Source organism: Silurus meridionalis, chromosome 7 (assembly GCF_014805685.1).
Source record: "Silurus meridionalis isolate SWU-2019-XX chromosome 7, ASM1480568v1, whole genome shotgun sequence".
Classification (NCBI taxonomy): domain Eukaryota; kingdom Metazoa; phylum Chordata; class Actinopteri; order Siluriformes; family Siluridae; genus Silurus; species Silurus meridionalis.
This window is the reverse complement of record NC_060890.1, coordinates 25,927,822-25,944,499: the sequence shown is the minus strand read 5'-3', so window position 1 is coordinate 25,944,499 and position 16,678 is coordinate 25,927,822. Positions and strand designations below refer to the sequence as shown.

The following is a 16,678-nucleotide window of genomic DNA, read 5'->3' as shown; positions in this document are numbered from 1 at the left end:
ACACACTCCTCCATCCTTTTTTCCTTTTTTTCTTGTTCCTAAACTCTTACCAGTTCCTCCTGTATCTCCTCACGTGTGTATGTGTGTGTGTGTGTGTGTGTGTGTGTGTGTGTGTGTGTGTGTGTGTGTGTGAGAGACCTGTGTTCATGGGCAGGACTTTGTTGTAGCCGAACAGAGAGGTGATGTACTCCTCGTACTCTCCCAGCACGTTGTTGTAGAACGCCCTGGAGGTCAGCGTGAGTCTGGAGGCCTGTTCCTTCAGCGCGGCCACGATCTTCGGGTGGCAGTGACCCTGATTCACCGCGCTGTACGCACTCAGGAAGTCGAAATACCGACGTCCCTCCACGTCCCACACGTGAACTCCTGGGACACGACACACGTGTAATGAAGATGTGTGAACACTTACTGCAAAGATACAACGTTCAATTACACGCTTTACTGTCTATTACTATTATTACACATTATCCCTGAGAAAGAGCTGTTACCATAGAAACCACAACAAATCAGAACTCACTTCCTCAAGCAAAACCTTTCAACAATCCGTCTGATTCAGAGGTTTTAGATTAGATATCTGACTCCTTTATCTTACTTTGAAACTCTTTATAATTAATAATATATAAATATATACTGTAATTTCCGGACTATTAAACGCACCCTAATATAAGCCACACCCACTGAATTTGACAAAGATTTTTGTCTACACTAAAACTAATGAACTTTACACAGGCTTTAATGAAAGACAGTGTCTGTTACACGGCTTGTATCTAAACAGTAGCCTACCAAGAAAGTCATTGTTCACTGTCTTCCTCCTTCCTTTCACAACTATTTCTCTCGAGAGTTTATCTTTTGGCATCGTCGTGCGTTTAAAAATCACCATCGGTGAATCTTTTCTCCCGATGCCGTGCAGCTCAGAACACAGGTGAAGTGTGTTTTCATGCCCGGTTGTTTTCAGCGTGACGAATGATTCTCATTTCCTGTAGACAGTCCGAGTGAGCGGCAGGTCAAACATCAGAGGAACATCATCCATATTTATGATGTGGTGCGGCCGATTCAGTGGGAGCGCATCTGATTTAATATAAAGAGTTTCATTGGTTCACCTGAACCCATTCAGCAATTTCATTGGTCTAATGTTATGGGGTTCAGTTTTTTGGCTTGAAGTTTGTGAAATCGGGAAAAACCCAGGAAAAATCCATAAATTTGCCGCTTCATTGTTTAAGCCGCGGAGTTCAAAGAGTGGGAAAAAAGTAGCGGCTTATAGTCCGGAAAATACGGTAAAATATTTAAACATTAAGGAAGTCAGCTCTAAATTATTTAAAACATTTCAAAAAAATTTAAATCGGCTTTTTCTTCTTCAGTGTCACCACAGCGATCATCCACCTCCATATTTGTTTTTTTGGATATACATATTATTATTCCAATTAAAAGAGATGTAACTTTAAAGGCGCCATGGAAAATATTATTATTATTATTATTATTAATTATTATTATACATTTTTTTTATTTTAAAATCATTCAAATCATTTTGTTCAAATTTGTTCTGGTTTCTAAATCGAGATTTTTTTCAAAAAGTTATTATTTTATGAATATTTTATTACATTGCGAGTAATTATAATTCGGATTAATTTTTTCTAGGTTTACTGCTAAAGCCTCCATTTTTAACTCTGATCAATTATTGTAAATATTTAACATAATTATGATTAAGCAGAACTGATATTCAAATATTCATATTAAAATTAAAAAAATATTCAATGGATTATTAATTGTTTAAAATGTAATCCTCATAAATGAAGACATTAAAGTCATATTTTTGACCAATGATAATAATCTTAAAAGGAGGAGGAGTGATGTGGGCGTGGTCTCACCCTCTCCTCTCTGCAGGGCGACAGGTAGGGGGTGGTAGTTGTGAGCTCCGTATCGATCCTCTCGGGAGTACACCTCCTCGGATGAGAGCAGCCTCTCGTCACGTTTAGCGTACGACACGGCCGTGGAGGACGAGCGGATCCCGGAATGAGCGCCGCGGCTCAGGGTGGGCGTGGCCCAGCGGCTCACGTGAGTCAGCATGCGCTTCATTGTGATACCTGTGTACTGAGAGAGGAAAAAAGGGTCCATCATTAAAATATATAAAATAAAATAATTTCACATTAACATATAATAATAAATTTTTTCCTTATTTAATTTGTCTTGTTAACGCAGTCATTAGTGTTACACTTAGTGTCAGTCTCAAACCCAGATAAATGAGGAAGGTTTTTATGAAGGACGTCCAGCGTAAAACATGTGCCAAATCAAATATGTGGATCACGAATCAGAAATTAAATCAGAAAATTCAAGGTGGAGAGAGAAGTTGTGGTATTGTATGAGGAAGTATGTGAGGGTGGTGCAGGACATGTATGAGGACAGTGTGACAGCAGTGAAGTGTGCAGTAGGAACAACAGACTGGTTCAAGGTGGAGGTTGGACTGTATCAAGGATCGGCTCTAAGCCCTTTCCTGTTTGCAGTGGTGATGGACAGGTTGACGTACGAGGTCAGACAGGAGTCTCCATGGACTATGATGTTTGTGGATGATATTGTGATTTGTGGTGAGAGTAGCGAGCAGGTGGAGAAGATCCTGGAGAGGTGGAGGTATGCGCTAGAGAGAAGGGGAATAAAAGGAAGAGGTGGAGAAGGTGGAGGAGTTCAGGTACCTGGGTTCAACAGTGCAGAGTAATGGAGAGTGTGTCAGAGAAGTGAAGAAAAGAGTGCAGGCAGGGTGGAGTGGGTGGAGAAGAGTGATAGCAGGAGTGATTTGTGATAAAAGAGTATCTGTGAGAGTGAAAGGGAAAGTTTATAGGACTGTGGTGAGACCTGAGATGTTGTATGGTTTTGAGACAGTGGTGTTGAGTAAAAGACAGGAGGTGGAGCTGGAGGCAGCAGAGCTGAAGATGTTGAGATGTTCATTGGGAGTGACAACGAGGGACAGGATTAGAAATTAGTTTATTAGAGGGACAGCGCATGTAGGACGTTTTGGAGACAAGGTGAGGGAGGTGAGATTGAGATGGTTTGGACATGTGCAGAGGAGGGACATGGGGTATATCAGTAGGAGAATGCTGAGGATGGAGCCACCAGGAAGGAGGAAAAGACCAAGGAGGAGGTTTATGGATGTGGTGAAGGAAGACATGCAGGTAGTTGGTGTGAAAGAGGCAGATGTAGAGGACAGGGGGGTATGGAGATGGATGATCCGCTGTTGTGGAACATCTTCCCAGAAGAGTGGGGTTCATTATAAAAAGAAATGGAGAATAAAACTTACGGTCAGGTGTCTGCAAACTTTTGGACACAAAGTGTATATAAATCTAAAGATTTTGGTTTATAACTGATTTTAGAAGGTTTACAGGTTTATGATCAGCTGCTTCCTCTCACAGCAGAGACTGTACAGGATTTACTGAGCACACACTCCACCCATTCTTCTCCAATCCCCGGTACTCATTAGCACACTCGGCTAAATACACACACACACACACACACACACACACACACACACACACACACACGTCAATGAAAAATTTAGAGCCGAGCTTAAATATGCTGAGCCGAGCTCAAACGTGTCTAATTTCAGATCGGGTATCAGAGTGAGGGACGAGTCTGCACCACCACCACCACCACCACGTTCATCTCAACCATTCCCTCAAACTTCCCGTCAATCTCAGAGTACAAAATTAACACTTATTAGAAGCATAAAATTAAACGAATGTTTTTTATTACATTTAAAAGAAAAAAAAGAATTCAAATGTTATCCATATTTAAACATGAGTGGGAGGAGGGGTGAAGTGGGGCGAGGTGGGGGCGGGGAGGGGAGGGGCGAGGTTCGGGTTATTAAAATGTTAAAAATAGGAGAAAAAAGTTTACTGTGCATAAATATTTTATTTCTCATTCATTTAATTTCAATTTATTTATTTTCTTTATAATTGTATTTATTTAAAAAAAATAAACTTCTATTCAATCGCTTGTAACGAAATGCATTTTTTATTTTGATATACATAAATTATTTATTGTATTGCATTTATTTCTTTAGTGTTACTAATTCGATTATTATTGTTTTATTTGACTAATTTAATAATTTATCTATTTATTTATTCACTTAACTTATTTGTTTAATTTCTTGTTTATTTTATTTTATGTTGGAAGGAATAAAAGATTTAAGAGGAAAAAATGTATAAAAGAGAGAATTCTTTTTACAAGATTTTTTTACATAATCTAATTTAGAAAATCTATTTTATTGTAATTATTTATTTACTTTTTAAATTGTGGGGTAAATAAATGTATTAAAAAAATTAATGGAATAAAATGTGCTACTTTTTTTTAAAGAATTTGTTATAAATGTATTTATTTACTTTACTTCACTAAATGTGCCAGAACCAAAGTTATAGTATTATTTTTTTCTTTTGTTTTTTTAAAGGAAAAATTTTATTTAAAGAATGTAATCATCTGAAAAACTGTGATTAATATTTATAAATTAGATTTATTTTTGTTTAATTCTCTTTAATGTTATTGTGAAATGTGCATGTGCACAAATAGTTTTTTTTCTTTACTTATTAACACACAGCTGTGTATTATTTGCATAACTGTGAAGCTCAGAACGTGCTGAAACTTTCCCAGAAAGGCATCTGTAGACTTAACACACACACAAACACACACACAGAGTGACCTCGATTTCCAGGTAAAGCTGGAAGGTGATAGGCTGCAGGCGACACGGCCCAACACACACCCACTGTCGCTCAGCCAACAGCTAAATAAAGCCTCGCTCACACACACATGGAAAAACAGGTCACGGCGTCACAGATGTGTCAGTGAGGTGATTCTGGGGGGGCGTTTCCTAAACAAAAACCTCTCACAGGTTCAAATAGGACTTTAAACACAAGATGAATAAACTGGTTATTACACAACTTTTGTTCACGTAATGAAAACGTGTGTACAAACAAACCACCGCAGCTGATTTCCTACTGTTGTAGCTAAAAGGCGATCCCATTAAAAAAACTGTTACTATGGAAACAATACTGTATCTGTGTGTGTGTGTGTGTGCGTGTGTGTGTGTGTACAATAGCGGAATGTAAATGTGTAGAAATTTAACGGCGTGACTGCGCCTGATTCGGCTGCAACGTGATCATCTTGACTTTCTGGATGCGACTGCGACTGCGTGGAAGCGATTTGTGGACGTGACTGTATGTATGTACTGTAGGTATGACTGTATGGGTGTACTGTGGGTATGACTGTATGGGTGTACTGTAGGTATGACTGTATGGATGTACTGTGGGTATGACTATGGGTGTGACTGTATGAATGTACTGTAGGTATGACTGTATGGGTGTACAGTGGATGTGACTGTATGGATGTACTGTGGGTATGACTGTATGGATGTACTGTAGGTATAACTGTATGGATGTACTGTGGGTATGACTGTATGGATGTACTGTAGGTATGACTGTGTGGGTGTACTGTAGGTATGACTGTATGGATGTACTGTGGGTATGACTATGGGTGTGACTGTATGGATGTACTGTAGGTATGACTGTATGGGTGTACTGTGGGTATGACTGTATGGATGTACTGTAGGTATTACTGTGTGGGTGTACTGTAGGTATGACTGTATAGATGTGACTGTGTGGACCTACTGTAGTTATGACTGTGTGGGTCTACTGTAGGTATGACTGTATGGATATACTGTGGGTATGACTGTGTGTATGTACTGTGGGTATGACTGTATGGATGTACTGTAGGTATGACTGTGTGGGTGTACTGTAGGTATGACTGTATAGATGTGAGTGTATGGATGTACTGTTGGTATGACTGTGTGGATGTACTGTAGGTATTACTCTATAGATGTACTGTAGGTATGACTGTTTGGGTGTACTGTGGGGATGACTGTATGGATGTAGTGTAGGTATGACTGTATGGGTGTACTGTAGGTATGACTGTATGGATGTGACTGTATGGATGTATTGTAGGTATGACTGTATGGATGTACTGTGGGTATGACTGTTTGGGTGTACTGTGGGTATGACTGTATGGATGTAGTGTAGGTATGACTGTATGGGTGTACTGTAGGTATGACTGTATGGATGTGACTGTATGGATGTACTGTGGGTATGACTGTACGGATGTACTGTAGGCATGACTGTATGAATGTACTGTAGGTATGACTGTATGGATGTACTGTAGGTATGACTGTATGAGGTACTGTGGGTATGACTGTATGGATGTGACTGTGGGTATGACTGTATGGATGTACTGTGGGTATGACTGTATGGATGTACTGTAGGTATGACTGTTTGGGTGTACTGTAGGTATGACTGTATGGATGTAGTGTAGGTATGACTGTATGGGTGTACTGTAGGTATGACTGTATAGATGTAACTGTATGGATGGACTGTGAGTATGACTGTATGGGTGTACTGTGAGTATGACTGTATGGGTGTACTGTGATTATGACTGTATGGATGTACTGTGGGTATGACTGTATGGGTGTGACTGTATGGATGTACTGTAGGTATGACTGTATGGGTGTACTGTGGGTATGACTGTATGGATGTAGTGTAGGTTTGACTGTATGGGTGTACTGTAGGTATGACTGTATGAATGTACTGTGGGTATGACTGTATGGTGTACTGTAGGTATGACTGTATGGATGTGACTGTATGGATGTACTGTAGGTATAATTGTATGGGTTTGCTGTGGGTATGACTGTATGGGTGTACTGTAGGTTTGACTGTATTAGTGTGACTGAATGGATGTACTGTGGTTATGACTGTATGGGTGTTCTGTAGGTATGACTGTATGGATGTGACTGTATGGATGTACTGTAGGTATGACTGCATGGGTGTAGTGTGGGTACGACTGTATGGATGTGACTGTGGGTATGACTGTATGGATGTACTGTAGGTATGACTGTTTGGGTGTACTGTGGGTATGACTGTATGGATGTAGTGTAGGTATGACTGTATGGACGTGACTGTATGGATGTACTTTGAGTATGACTGTATGGATGTACTGTGGGTATGACTGTAATGGATGTACTGTGGGTATGACTGTATGGATGTACGACTGTGTGGATGTACTGTGGGTATGACTGTATGGGTGTACTGTGGGTATGACTGCACGGATGTACTGTGGGTATGACTGTATGGATGTACGACTGTGTGGATGTACTGTGGGTATGACTGTATGGGTGTACTGTGGATATGACTGTGTGGATGTACTGTGGGTATGACTGTATGGGTGTACTGTGGGTATGACTGTGTACTGTGGGTATGACTGTATGGGTGTACTGTGGGTATGACTGTGTGGATGTACTGTGGTATGACTGTATGGATGTACTGTGGGTATGACTGTATGGATGTACTGTGGGTATGACTGTGTGGATGTATTGTGGGTATGACTGTATGGGTGTACTGTGGGTATGACTGTATGGATGTACTGTGGGTATGACTGTATGGATGTACTGTGGGTATGACTGTGTGGATGTACTGTGGGTATGACTGTATGGATGTACTGTGGGTATGACTGTATGGATGTACTGTGGGTATGACTGTATGGATGTACTGTGGGTATGACTGTATGGATGTACTGTGGGTATGACTGTGTGGATGTACTGTGGGTATGACTGTATGGATGTACTGTGGGTATGACTGTATGGATGTACTGTAGGTATGACTGTTTGGGTGTACTGTAGGTATGACTGTATGGATGTAGTGTAGGTATGACTGTATGGGTGTACTGTAGGTATGACTGTATAGATGTAACTGTATGGATGGACTGTGAGTATGACTGTATGGGTGTACTGTGAGTATGACTGTATGGGTGTACTGTGATTATGACTGTATGGATGTACTGTGGGTATGACTGTATGGGTGTGACTGTATGGATGTACTGTAGGTATGACTGTATGGGTGTACTGTGGGTATGACTGTATGGATGTAGTGTAGGTTTGACTGTATGGGTGTACTGTAGGTATGACTGTATGAATGTACTGTGGGTATGACTGTATGGTGTACTGTAGGTATGACTGTATGGATGTGACTGTATGGATGTACTGTAGGTATAATTGTATGGGTTTGCTGTGGGTATGACTGTATGGGTGTACTGTAGGTTTGACTGTATTAGTGTGACTGAATGGATGTACTGTGGTTATGACTGTATGGGTGTTCTGTAGGTATGACTGTATGGATGTGACTGTATGGATGTACTGTAGGTATGACTGCATGGGTGTAGTGTGGTACGACTGTATGGATGTGACTGTGGGTATGACTGTATGGATGTACTGTAGGTATGACTGTTTGGGTGTACTGTGGGTATGACTGTATGGATGTAGTGTAGGTATGACTGTATGGACGTGACTGTATGGATGTACTTTGAGTATGACTGTATGGATGTACTGTGGGTATGACTGTACGGATGTACTGTGGGTATGACTGTATGGATGTACGACTGTGTGGATGTACTGTGGGTATGACTGTATGGGTGTACTGTGGGTATGACTGCACGGATGTACTGTGGGTATGACTGTATGGATGTACGACTGTGTGGATGTACTGTGAATATGACTGTATGGGTGTACTGTGGATATGACTGTGTGGATGTACTGTGGGTATGACTGTATGGGTGTACTGTGGGTATGACTGTGTACTGTGGGTATGACTGTATGGGTGTACTGTGGGTATGACTGTGTGGATGTACTGTGGGTATGACTGTATGGATGTACTGTGGGTATGACTGTATGGATGTACTGTGGGTATGACTGTGTGGATGTATTGTGGGTATGACTGTATGGGTGTACTGTGGTATGACTGTATGGATGTACTGTGGGTATGACTGTATGGATGTACTGTGGGTATGACTGTGTGGATGTACTGTGGGTATGACTGTATGGATGTACTGTGGGTATGACTGTATGGATGTACTGTGGGTATGACTGTATGGATGTACTGTGGGTATGACTGTATGGATGTACTGTGGGTATGACTGTATGGATGTACTGTGGGTATGACTGTGTGGATGTACTGTGGGTATGACTGTATGGATGTACTGTGGTATGACTGTATGGATGTACTGTGGGTATGACTGTGGATGTACTGTGGGTATGACTGTGTGGATGTACTGTGGGTATGACTGTATGGATGTACTGTGGGTATGACTGTGTACTGTGGGTATGACGGTATTGGTGTACTGTGGGTATGACTGTGTGGATGTACTGTGGGTATGACTGTGTACTGTGGGTATGACTGTATGGATGTACTGTGGGTATGACTGTGTGGATGTACTGTGGGTATGATTGTGTGGATGTACTGTGGGTATGACTGTATGGATGTACTGTGGGTATGACTGTGTGGATGTACTGTGGGTATGACTGTATGGGTGTACTGTGGGTATGACTGTATGGATGTACTGTGGGTATGACTGTGTGGACGTGACTGCAAGGTCTTTGCTGCATATCTGCAACTGCGTGTACGTGACTTTGTGTCCAGTAGCAAGGAGTGAAATAAAGCCGAGCCGCACGCAGTCAATCTGCTTAATGTCTGTTTACACAACCTCATTTGAGCTGTGTCACTGTCCACCCCCACATGAAAGAGTGTGTGTGTGTGTGTGTGTGTGTGTGTGTGTGTGTGTTAAACCTAAAACAATTGGTAACTGTTTATGTGATCTCTCTCTCTCTCTCTCTCACACACACACACACACACACACACACACACACACACACACACACAGACACACTTCTTAAAAGCTGTTTGATGATTTCCTACAGCAGCTCCAACACAACTAGTATTTTGTTATTCACAGAATCCGCTTTCCATTGAATCTCATATGTGCTCGAGTTTTACATTAAAAAGTAAGAATTAAGGAAGGAGTCTCCAGTTTCAGGGCTTCTCACTGAAGTTTGACAGACAAGGAGTCAGCGAGCGTAACGCAACGATAAAAAGATCTGTTGTTGATATTTAATAAAACATTGTAATTTCACGTGGAACAAAACGCTCCGTTTGTGTTATCAAAAAAAAAAAAAGAAAAAAAGAATCATTCCAATAAATATGCAAATACACTCGTGACGTCACGGAGTCTTTCCGATCCTGATTCCTCTCTCAGATTTAAACAGGAAAAAAAAAAAAAAGATGTAAATGAGAATAACAGCAACACTTCAGCTCAGTGTTTCATCTGATACACTAGAAACGGTTCATTCTTGGTCATGTAGAGAAAAAGTCAGGTTTGAAGACAAACCAAAAACAATAAAACTCGGAATAAAACTACCCTGATGATGATGATGGATTTTATTCTGAAGATCATGATGATGATTAGATGAATGTTATTACTGGTTAATGATCAGGATCCCAAATCATTTATGAGTTCACACTAATTAATGAATGAGATCGAGTCTAATTAAAAGTAGAAAAAGCTGATTTGGAGAAATAGTAAACATTGTTGGAGATCATGGAGCAGAAGATCAATGCGGGTGGACACGGGCGCAATCATCTTCATCATCACCATCATCATCATCATCATCATTAACATGAAGAACATCTCAAACATCTTCTTTACACGGGTTTATAAATAACAGGTTCTCTGATGAGATAAAACACAGAGATGAGGGTGGTGTGTGTTACCTGGAGAAAGAGCGCGGTCCTCGGGAAGCCCGTCTACAGAACACAGCCTGTGTACGGATGGAGAGAGAGAGAGAAGGGTTTTTTTCCACCGCGTGGTTCTGCGCATGCGCACTGCCGAGCCGTGAGGTCTAGCGCTAGTCACGTGGGCTGCATGACGCAAGAAGGAGGAAACTTGCGAGGACGAGTGAGAGGGGGCGTGGCTTCACCATGTCGTGCAGAATGATGTAGATTAATGACGTGTTTGTTTTTATTTCTCATTCAATTTTTCCTGTCATATATACCCAGCATCCTTACATTATATATAAATATATATTTCTTATCAAGGCTGTTAAAACGTACACGTCAATAACGTCTCAACGCAGATACATTTTAACCGCACAAATCTTATTAACGTGCGATCGATGCGTGCGTGTTTGACCGTTTTTTATTAAATAAACAAACATAAAAGAAGCGAAATTGAAACCTTTGATGCAACACGTGTTCATTCGCGACGTCTTTTCTTTACTCGGATATAAAAAAAGAAATCAAATAAACTCCACCGAGAAATTATTCCCAATCACTAAACATTTGTTTGTTCATTTGTTTATTTGTTTATTTGTTTATGCGCCGAGTCTCAAATCAAACACCAGAATCCGCAAACATGATGCAAACATCCGGCAATTAAAAGCATGAAAGTAAAGAATTACATTTACTTTTTCAAGTATTTGTTTTTAAACTGTAATTTAACTGGAACTTTTTGTTTGAAGTATTTGTACTTCGCTACATTTAAAATGATATGCGTTACTAAGTAAATAAAAATAATGAAGGTCACTGAGCGACTCAGGAGTTCTGACTCACCGCGCATCAGGTCGATGTATAAACGGAAGAATGGTGTAGATCAGGGGGTCACCAAACTTTTTATAACTCAGAGCTACTTTTTGGGTACTGATTAATGTGAAGGGCTTCCAGGTCGATACTTCTGAAATACCAAATTTGCTCAATTTACCTTTAATTATATGTTATTATTATTAATGAATGCTATTCGTCTATGTAAAGACACTGATCATGTTAATGATTTTTCACAATTATTATCAACAATGATTTAACAGAGTAGGAAACAGATCAATATCAATATGCAAAACTTTATTTCTAGAAATCTCCCCAAGTATTTACATTTTCACCGGACACTAACAATTTTTAACAAATCCTGCACTACGTTGCATCATGTTTGTACTGATTATCAATTACGTAACATATCAAAATCAACGTGGAGACCAGCTAAATTTACACCAATGCAAGTGTGATTTAAAAAAGAAAAGTAGAAAATCCCCCGGGCGACTCGTGTGGTCCCCGCAGGCACCATGTTGGTGACCCCTGGTGTAGAGAAACTCAGGACGTCCGCTAACCATCCAGTTTTTTTATGGTGTTTTCTGTTTTCTGTTTTGTATGATTCTGAAGTCTGTATGAATCTGTCATAATGAACATAGAAAACAGAAATTCTATCAGTTACTCACCCTGATGTTTATCCACTGGATGTTGTAACACTATTTCCAATAATCTTTAAAATTTTTGTAAGCCTTGGAGCAGTTTTCTGTGTGGAAACAATCAAAATTTACTTTGCAAGTTTATAAAAAAAGTGTTGTAGTAGATTGTTATAATAATGAATCGTTCAAGTCACGAAGCTTTTATTGTGATTTTAACCGTATATCTCTGACGCAGTACACAGTGACATGGAACAACGTTCCTATTAAACCCTGGTGCTACATACAACAACAATCACAGAACACACAGGGTTAAGGATGAGTGTCGGTTCAGAAAGCAGAATAAATGATTTACAAATAAAACTGATTCGGTTCAAGAGTTTAAATCGCTGATTCGGATCACTAAAGCGTATTATTCACTCTTATTATCGTAATTTCATTGGTCTGCGTGTGAGAGACCATACAATAGTGTCAATTACTTTTCTGTATCCATCACGTTAACAGTGAATTGTTGTAGGTTCTCGCAGAGCTGTAAGTTTCTCATGTCATTTCTCAGCTCATTTCTCGCTCGTCTCTTAACTCGTTTCTCAGCTTATTACTCAACTCATTCCTCGGATTTAAGGAGACTCCAGACTTCCAGATTTCCACACACACTTCCAGACTTCCAAACACCCATTCAGACTTCCAAACACTCTTTCAGACTCCCAAACACACTTCCAGATTTCCACACACACTTCCAGACTTCCAAACACCCATTCAGACTTCCAAACACTCTTTCAGACTCCCAAACACACTTCCAGACTTCTATACACACTTCTAGACTTCTATACACACTTCCAGACTTCCAAATACACTTCCAGACTTCTATACACACTTCCAGACTTTCAAACACACTTCCAGACTTCCACACACACTTCCAGACTTCCAAACATACTTCCAGACTTCTATACACACTTCCAGACACACACTTCCAGACTTCTATACACACTTCCAGACTTCTATACACACTTCCAGACTCCCAAACACACTTCCAGACTCCCAAACACACTTCCAGACTTCTATACACACTTCCAGACTATTTTCGAATTTTGTACAAAATCAGTAAAGAATTTCAGAATGGTTCTTAGTTTATTTTCTCTGTAGCTAGAACACACCGTGTTAAAATGATCCTGTGATTAAATGTAAGTCGATGTATTAGGTCAAATACTGTTACATTGAATGTAACTGTGTGAATGTTAGCGTAAGAGATAGAAACACTGACTGGGCATAAATACCACATACACGCCCACTTCAAAATGTACAAAACATTGTTCATTTATAAAGGTGTTCTTTCAATTAATCGATTATATTAAGAGATGAATTAAGAGATTTATATTTCCTTGTCCTTTTGGAACTACACTAAAATTCGTAGAATTGAATCCACCACACACACACACACACACACACACACACACACACACACACCCCAGAATCACACTGTCATGCCATATATGTTTATATTCTTTCCCTGGTGTGAACATGAACAAACACGTTGTGATATTACACATGTCTGGTCCTTCAGCATTTTCGGTTGTGCCGGTTTTTAAAGCAGGAGCCGTCAAAACAAACTTTTCAAGTTTAAAACAGAACAGTCTAGAACAGAAGTTTTATGAGGCCATACGTTATCTTTTTATTTTCTCGTTTTCTCGTGATCACGAATTAATTTTCTCGTGATTTCAACATAACGCCGCCACAAATGGCTCCGATCACAAAGCTGCATCTCGAATCATTTTCCCTGATCAGTATTTCATTTTCCGGTGTATTCGGCATAAGAACATGTTTCAGAGGCAGCATCGTGGATAATGACCATAATGGTTATAACGAATACACAATAATTAAGTCGTGATCACGAAGAAACGATGTTTGTTATGTCAAGATCGTTAAGATGTAATAACAAGAAAAAATTTAAATATTATAATGCATGGCTTCTTGGGGCTTCCGACGTTTAGATATTTAGAAAAGCTAAATAATAGATGATAACGAGGGGAAAACCCAGAGCTCTTAAATCAGACAAGTGAGGCAACAAGTTTTGACTCAATTTTTGAACATCAAATGTTTACCTGAAGAACCTTGTCCAGGTGTGTATTATTATGATGAAGTGCGTCTGTGTGAGAGATGTGGTAAAATATTTATTGTAGTCTGGATGTCTACAATTACATCCGTAAAAGCCTGGAAAAATGTGGTTATTCGATGTGGATGATGTTTAGATTGTGTTTGGTGAGGGTTTGGAAGCATCACTGTTAAAAACCTCCTCTGTTTGGATCGTTGCTATGGTAACCAGGGAGGCGAGCCATTCAGAAAAACTTAAAAGAAAAAGACCAGTGTTTTCCAAATACCTTAAAACTGTCATTTATTTGATATTTTTGGAATTGTATAATATATATAACTAGTTCATACCCCTGACTGTGTTTTTTTAGTGACAGGTGGTAATACAGGGAGGATCGCGTGTTGATGACGTAATAGTCTGCGACGCCTTTCATGTCAGTCGCACGATTCTTTATCACCTTCTTCCCATATCAGCAATTCTCTCAGGATTGTTCAAATTAATATTTTATTTCCATGTTATGTTTTCTTAATTTGCCTTTTTGTATTGAAATATAATTTAACCGGCAAATAAAGAAAAGTACACATTACAGGACGTCCGGTTTAGCGCATGCGCAGAAGCGCATCCCGGGCCGTCATCATGGCGGACCAGTGGCCGCGGTGTGTGAGAGAGATGAAGGGAGTGATTTTAGACATGTGTGGCGTCTTATACGACAGCGGAGAAGGCGGAGGAGTGCCGATTGAGGGCTCCGTGGAGGCCGTCAGAAGGTTTTTGTTAAACATGAAATACTCTAATTTTAAAAACAAAACCAAAAATCTTAGGGTGAGCGAATGGCTTAGTTACAAACCGTTGTTTATATCCTACACAAGTTCACTATCTAGGGTATAACCCAATGAAGGGTGCACCCTATCTAGTGCACTACAGGATTAATAGGACGCTATTTGGAATTCGGCACCTGTTTCTCTCATACAAGTGCACAAAACGTGTAATTATGTGTATATAGTGCATTATAAGTGAATGTAAAACATGTCCACTCCATATCTAGTGCACAATATAGTTTTTAAATACGTTTCAATTCCATATTTAATGCACGTGTTCTCCAGAGAGAAAGTGAACTCATATACCATTCTATTGGACACCCTGTATAGTGCACTACAGATACCTAAAAGTCCATTATTAAGCTTCTAAGTGCCCTAATAAGAGTCTAAAACTGGAGCCTGGGTCTAAATTCAATTCATTTTTATTTGTATAACGAGTTTAACAATGAACATTGTCTCAAAGCAGCTTTACACAGATCAAATCAAATCAAATTTTATTCATCACATACATACAGGGTACGACATGCAGTGAAATGCTTTATATGACGGTCCGGCATGAGGGGAATAGGATGGGGAAAAAGAAAAGAAGCAGATAAATAAAGTATAAAGTATAAAAAACTATATAAAATAAAATATAAGAATAAAGATATAAAGGATATATAAGATATGAGAAAAATGTATATACAAAAAAATTCTTATGGCAGTAGACAGTGAAACAGTAAACAATGTTTAAAAAAGTGTTAACAATAGACAATTTTAGTGGTGGGTTGTCTATAAAGTGTCCGTGTGCAGTATGGTGTGGTGTAAGGGTCCGTAAGTGTCCGTGTGCGGTATGGTATAAAATAAATAAATATAAAGTGCACTTTGCTGTGCAAGTCCAGAGTTTAAAGTGACGTGGTGCGAAAGGTGAGGTATGTACAGAGAAGAAGTGTGATGATGGAGAGAGTGGACCAGTTTTTAGATCCTGGGTGTCTCCTGGTTTAAACTCCGAATGGCCTGTGGGAAGAAACTCCTCCTCATTCTCTCTGTGTTCGCTTTCAGGGAGCGGGAGCGTTTCCCTGAACGCAACAAAGAAAAGAGTCCATTGTTGGGATGGCTGAGGTCCTTCACAATCTTCCTGGCTCTGGTCCTGCACCGTGTGCTGTAGATGTCCTGCAGGTCAGGGAGCTTGGTGTGGATGGTACGTTCAGCTGAACGCACCACCCTCTGAAGGACTCGCCTGTCCTGCATGGTGCTGTTCCCAAACCAGGAAGTGATGCTACCCGTCAGGACGCTCTCAATGGTGCAGGTGTAGAAAGTCTTTAGCACCTGAGAGGGTAGTTTAATGTCCTTTAAGCGTCTCAGATGGTAAAGACACTGCCGGCCTTCTTCACCAGGGTGTTAGTGTGACAGGACCAAGACAGGTCCTGTGTGATGTGAACACCAAGGTACCGGAAACTTTCCACTCTTTCCACTGGAGTCCCGCAGTTGTTTAGCGGTTGGTATGACCGCTCCTGCTTCGTGCTGAAGTCTACGATCAACTTCTTAGTCTTGCTGACGTTCAGGAGAAGGTTATTCTACTGGCACCATCGCTCCAGGTTTTTAACCTCCTGTAGGTAGGCCGTCTCGTCGTTGTTGTTGATCAGGCCCACCACAACAGTGTCGTCAGCAAACTTGATGATGGTGGTGGAGTTGGATGTGGCCACACAGTCATATGTG

General features: G+C 40.2%; 2 protein-coding genes across 2 annotated transcripts in view; one reads left to right on the top strand and one right to left on the bottom strand.

The window, feature by feature from the left end:
• The window catches only part of oat (ornithine aminotransferase), an 18,643-nt gene extending 7,882 nt beyond the window's left edge, over positions 1 to 10,761 (bottom strand). The window contains exons 1-3 of the mRNA XM_046854495.1: positions 10,620 to 10,761; positions 1,863 to 2,085; positions 139 to 363 (exon numbers count right to left, since the gene is read on the bottom strand). Coding sequence (XP_046710451.1) covers positions 139 to 363; positions 1,863 to 2,070 — 433 coding nt within the window. The 5' untranslated portion in view covers positions 2,071 to 2,085; positions 10,620 to 10,761. The remainder of the gene's footprint in view (positions 1 to 138; positions 364 to 1,862; positions 2,086 to 10,619) is intronic.
• A 4,009-nt stretch (positions 10,762 to 14,770) lies between these two features.
• The window catches only part of LOC124389349 (phospholysine phosphohistidine inorganic pyrophosphate phosphatase), a 41,337-nt gene continuing 39,429 nt past the window's right edge, over positions 14,771 to 16,678 (top strand). Inside the window, exon 1 of the mRNA XM_046854716.1 lies at positions 14,771 to 14,929. Coding sequence (XP_046710672.1) covers positions 14,772 to 14,929 — 158 coding nt within the window. The 5' untranslated portion in view covers position 14,771. The remainder of the gene's footprint in view (positions 14,930 to 16,678) is intronic.